Source organism: Corvus cornix, chromosome Z (genome assembly GCF_000738735.6).
Source record: "Corvus cornix cornix isolate S_Up_H32 chromosome Z, ASM73873v5, whole genome shotgun sequence".
Taxonomy (NCBI): Eukaryota; Metazoa; Chordata; class Aves; order Passeriformes; family Corvidae; genus Corvus; species Corvus cornix.
The window spans coordinates 25,550,689-25,556,688 of NC_046357.1; the positions used below are offsets into that span (position 1 = coordinate 25,550,689).

The 6,000-nt window shown below is 49.7% G+C and overlaps 1 protein-coding gene across 1 annotated transcript in view; it reads right to left on the minus strand.

Annotated features, from left to right (window-relative positions):
- PCSK1 (proprotein convertase subtilisin/kexin type 1) overlaps nt 1-5,461 on the minus strand; it is a 28,028-nt gene extending 22,567 nt beyond the window's left edge. Inside the window, exons 1-3 of the mRNA XM_039567597.1 lie at nt 5,108-5,461; nt 3,526-3,630; nt 104-214 (exon numbers count right to left, since the gene is read on the minus strand). Of these exons, the coding sequence (XP_039423531.1) occupies nt 104-214; nt 3,526-3,630; nt 5,108-5,290 (399 nt within the window). The 5' untranslated portion in view covers nt 5,291-5,461. The remainder of the gene's footprint in view (nt 1-103; nt 215-3,525; nt 3,631-5,107) is intronic.
- Nucleotides 5,462-6,000: the final 539 nt, after the last annotated feature.

Genomic DNA, 6,000 nt, shown 5'->3' on the forward strand with positions numbered 1-6,000 from the left:
CTTTTCATTAATTCCCTTTAGTGCAATCTCTCTGATACCGGTCAAATAATGCAGTTGATGGCACAACCACCATCCCCAGTTCCACAAGGCAACAAATTCTTACCAGATACCACTGCTGATTCCACATAGGGTCGTTGAAAAGACTTTCTGCTGAGTCTCTCATGGAGGCACGCTTAGTTCGCTTTTTTTCATACTGCTGCTCTGCCCATGACACCTACAATTATTAGTGAAAATATGACAAGTGAACCTCTTTAGTTTGGGACTTTCTTAGCCGAGAGCGTTCCTCGCACAGAGAAATTTTGGAGCCTAAAGCAAAATGAGCAACATTGGTGTGGAGAAGAGGATTATTTAAACTGTAGTACAGTGCAATTTGGGGAAGAGAACTTGGTGAAATCATGACACTACAGAATTAATTCACAAAAAATCATTAAGTACAGTTTAACAAACAACTCCTGTGAGTGCCACAAGGCAGTTTTTACATTAAATAAAACCATGTAGTATGGCTAGAAGGTCATCTAAGCAATGGTGGCTACTGAAATAAGGAAAGCCACGGCCTGCTTCTTTCTCCTACTTATCTTTTATTCACTCTCTATTGGGAGTTAAAAGGAAAGAAGAAAGATTATCTCTGGCTTTAGTCTTGCAATCATAATGATGCTGTTACTCACAGACCAGCTGGACCTTCAAGTCTCCTTCCTAGTGGTGTTTTGAAGAGTGGTCAATTAGTAAGCTATGAATATTACACTAACTTCATCACCGGCATAATTCCACTTAAGGCAACTGAAAGCCAAAATGCTTCAGCATGCTTTGATAAATCATCAAACGAGTTGCACAGCCTTTGTGCACAGACACAGCAATCTCTAAGGCACTGGATTGTATTTTAAATGTTTATCACCCTTGAATGTTTTACTGAACCCAGTTCAAATGAAATCCTGATGATGATGCCTCTCTCTGTGCTGTGTGCTCCTTTTGGAGAGGGAATAAAATGTTATTTATAGCTGATCCTTGCATGGTCACTCTGACACAGATAAGGTTGGTCCTTTTCATCCCAAATTCCAAGCAGCAAACTCAGGTTCCGTAGACTGTCAAGATCCTGTGACAAGCCTCACATGGAGGGTGCCTTGCATCTAACCTTTTACTTTCAAGCTCTGAATAAATTTTGTTCCTTTTACCTACTATGATTGAACAGCTTTATGATCCTGACATCTATCACCATATATGAAATAATAATGACTGAGAAATTATGATTAAAAAGTATGATTTGATTAAAATGAAATTTTCTAATGAAAGCCTTAGGAAAATTCCCTACAAGAACATAAATCCTTTAAAATGGTAGCTGTTTATGATTCTCTTTGCTATATATTTAGTCCTAAACTCCCTACAAACCTTGGTCATAGAAGATGAATATATCCATGCAAGTGTAGGTATTCTAAACTGCCCTATTGATATCTAGGGCCATACATACTTGCACACATGTTGGAGCAATTACCTCTATCTCTCTTCCCTGCCCACAGCAAAGCTTGACCTCTTCACCACCCAAAAGCAATTAACAATTGAGAACTTCCACGCTTTTTTTTTTTTGTCAGGGTAAGCAAGTGCATTGAGGGAAATGAGCTGGAACTCCCAAGCAGATATGTCAGGCAAACAGGCCAAATGTTTGTCACTCAGCAGCTGCGTGAAGTTCCAACCATCCATCTCCAGAAAAAGCTGAAGGCCCCACACCAAATCTCCCATCACTGATACATAAAGAAGTAAAAATAATCTCAATTCAAGTCTACTTGCAAGAAAGTAGACTTGGAAACTAGTGCAAATGCTAGAGGAAGTTAGGTAACCAGATAATTATATCCCATCAATGTATTCACAGCCTTTATCTGTTTTGCAACAAACGCTATAGGAAGCAGATAAATATTCAGATTAGAGCCAAGTTTTACCACAGCTTTCACACTTAACGTACCGTAAAATTCATGAGGGCGTTATACAAACAAAAACAGGATTCCCTTTTCTCTCCCTTTTTAAAGGCTGAATCTAAATCTTTTTAAGTAGGCTGCTGCTGAACAAGGTCCCTGTGTAACTACACAGCATTACATGATTGCTTTGTGTTTATACACTTACATAATGCATAATTACATCTCATTTATTCACAGAGTTAATTTGCATACTGGATGGTAAATAGAAGGGAAATTGGAGTAAATTTAGCAAATCACCTGCAGCACTTTGAAGCCCCGTTTCTGGATCTAAGAATACAAGGATGCAATAATGTCTGGTAGCTATGTAATACAATCACTTCCATTCTGCTACAATTTTAGAATGTGGTGTATTGAAAGCTGTCATTCCTCCCCATGTAACACATTCATTTGATGCAGTAAGCCCAAAAAAGAGAGAAACTGCACCCAAAACTCTGATCTTGAACATCGTACTACGATGACATTGGACATCTGATCATATGTGTGGGCATAAATTGGAACCAGTTCACACTGAACCTGCAGGTTTGAACATTCCCAAGTTAGGATTATTTCAACTTTAACTGTTAAACCAATGTTTGCAAGAAATAGATGAGAGCGTACAGTTTTGAAACACAACAGGCAAAACAAACACCCTGTCTCACCATACAAGATATTTCCTCCTAGCTGACATTTGCATCTAAAACCTCCAGATAGAAAATTACTCATTCCAAAGTGGTTTGTCCTTATATGATAATTTGCTGGGTTTGACAACTAGGCTACTTCATGGTTTGGACAGCTCATATTGTCACAGTGATTGCTGCAACAATGTTGATCTTAAAATCAAATGTTGTTGTTGTGACATTTCCCAGAAAATAGTTTGTAAGAAAGGCTGACAGCATTCTGGTCTGCTCTTTAAATTTGTCATGCACTCCTGTTTTTCATTATGCCTACAAACAGAAATGCTTCTGTCTGAAATAAAGCCAAACGAGGAGCCTTCTTCACCAGTGGGTTGTACCTTAGACCCCTGGCTCTCCAGTTTCCCTGTTCTCTGATTGCAGTGGTATATCATTTTAACAAAAGACTGCAAGTCTGGAATGTGTGATGGATCCTTTGAGAAGGGATTTTAGCTTGTTGTAAAAGCCAGTCTAGCAGAACCTCAGCCCTTTTCCCCTACTTCTTTTTTTTTTTTTTTTTTTACTTAATATTCAGTCACTTTAAATCAAACCTAATTCACATGGTAATTGCATAGAGATGGCCTAATTAAACTTAGTGCATTTACAGATTTTTACTTTGAATCCAGTCCTGTGGTTCCCTGTTCACATTTTGCAGCAACATCTGAAATTCCAGGGCTGCACATCTCAACTCTTAATTTGGAAAGCTCTTGTAAAATATGTGGTACAGGAGGGTCAGATTCTGCCTGTGAGTGACAGAATAGCCAAGTATTATTCAGCACGAGTATGGATGGCTGAATATTTTAGACTTGCAAAATGAGGAAGGCCTGCCTGTGACCTCATTACGAAGCTAGCGGTAAGGAGACAGAATAAAAAAAATATAAAAAAAACCCCCGAATAAATTTAACACTCACACGCTCATCATCAGAAAGTCTCTTAGTGATATGAATGGCACTTCTTCGGGACCGTCTTGGGTGACTCTTATGTCTGAATAAGTAGTGGTTTTTCAGTGATCCAATCTGTAAGACACAGGCATGCTTTAATTATTAGGATGTATTTCCCCACTGCGAGCAAGTACCAACAATCAAAACCTGAATGAATTCACACCGCCTAAAAGACAAAGAAGCAAGAAACCAGCCTTTAGATATTTTAATCCAAACAAGGAAACACTCTTCAAGTAACAAGTGCTTCTCACAGCCTGTGTGATGTTGGAATAAGCCAGGGGAGTAATTTTATTTCGGCTGCTCAAGTGCAGTCATTACTACTACAGTACTCAAGTTACACAGCACCTGTACTAGTGACCACTACAGTCCTGGACACACCTTGGCACGGCCACTTTTTCACAGGCTGCACCTGTGGTCACACACCAGTTTTATCTGCTTTTCCTGGGCTTCAGCTGGACAGGTGTGAAAAGCTTTGCACGGCTTCAGACACCCCTCTGTGGGGCTGGGTTGTGCAGCATTTTCACTTGCTCAGTAGGCAGCCACTGGCAGAGCTGGGTGCACCCCGCTGACTTCCAACACCCCATTCCCCTAAGGACGGGCTGTTTGAAGGCTGTGGGGGCAAATGCACTGTCCACAAAGGGAGAAGGACCAAACCCACAGAGGTGGGATCGCACCTACAGGCTTTTGGGAGTCTGGAGAACACAGCAGCGCCCGGACGCGGGGCTGGGCAGGCGGCCGCAGGGGGCTGCCCATGGACAGCACCGGGAGCACGGAGGGGAGCTGACCGCGACCTCGGCCACGGGGCAGGGCCGGGGTCAGCGGGGTCCCGGCGTTGGCGGACGCCGTGCCCGACACAGGACCCTCGCCGGGAGGTGAGACGAAGCTGTTCCCTCACGGCGGTTACTCATCCCTGACAACGCTGACGTCATGGCATCCCAAAAAAGCGCCCGAGGGATGGCTGGAGAGAAGCCCCGCGATGGCGATGGAGCCGGCGGGGCGGAGGCGGCGCGGGGCCGTAGCCGGGATTACCCGCTCCCTCCTCCTGCCCGGACTGCCGGGGGGAAGAGCCGGGCGCCCTGCCCGGTCCCCTCTGGCAGAGCGGGCTGCCCGGCCGGTCTCTTCAATGGAGAGATGGGTGCCCTGCCTGACTGTGTCCGGTGTCCTCAGGGAGACTCAGGTGCCCTGCCTGGGCCCCTCCAGGGAGAGCCGGAGCCCCCGCCCGACCCTGCCCAGTCCCGCCAAGGAGAACGGGAGCGCCCCGCCCGCTCCCGTCAAGGAGAGTCGGAGGTCCCCGCCTGGTCCTCTGAGGAAGAGCAGAGCCGCCCTGCCCCGTCCCTTCTAAAAGAGCCGTACCTGGCCGGGCGCCAGGGGCAGACCCGAACCCTGGGAGGCTGCGGTGGGGCACCGGGGGCTTCAAACTCCCCGGAGGCCCGCGGGCGGCAGCCGGGCACAAGTTTGAGGGAGAGGGGAGGGAAGGAGCCTCGCGGGATGGGAAAGGAGCCTCGTCGCGGAGCATCCTGCGGGATGCGCGGAGCCCCCCGCCCGACCGTACCTGCCCCACCAGGTCGTAGTCCAGCTCGTCCGCGATGGCTCTGGCAGCGTCGGGGCCGGCCGGGATCTCCGCTGCCCACTCGTTGAGGAAGAGCCGCCCGGCGCTGCCTCCTCGGGGAAGGGACCAGGCTGCCAGGAGCACGGCCAGGGCCGCGCACCGGCCAGCCCAGCGCCGCCCGGCCATGGCCGCGGGACGCGGGAGGGATGCGGGCGGGCGGGATGCGGGCGGGATGCGGCGCCGCGTTGCTACGCGATAGCGGGGAGCGGAGCCCTGCCTGCCTGCCTGCCGGCGCGGCTGCCCGAGGCTCACAGACCCTCCGGAGCCGGAATGGAAATGAGTGTTTACACGTCAAAACGACGACAGCCATCCTGACGTCAAGTGTACCTGGCCCCCGAGCCGGGGGGGGTGATTCCCGGGGGGGGCGCGGAAGCGAGCGGGATGGAGGCGGGGGCGCGGGGGCGAAGCCCGGCGGGTCCCGGGGGACGGGGGAGGGATGCGGGGGTGGCGGCGGCTCGGCGGGACAGGGAGTGCGGGGTCCGGTCCCCGCGGGTCGGGGGTCGGCTCCCCGGGCGCGGGGGGCCGGCTCGGTGCCGGTGTGCGATCGTTTCCATTACTGCGGGTGAGCGGTGAGACCGAGCCCGAGCCGAGGTGCGGCAGGAGCGCGGACCCCGCCCGCCCCTCGCACCCATCCCGTCGCGGGTGAGTGTTCTGGCCCCAGCCCGCGCTCCCTCTCGCCTCGGAGCGAGGGCAGAGCGGGGCGAACTCAGCGGTTTTTGTTCTATTGGGCTTCTAACCCGGGAGCTTGCGGGCGGCACAGCCCGATTAAGTGTGCATTGTCCCCCGACAATCCGGACACACCACAGATGTGCTGTATTAATGGGCACCGCTGCCCA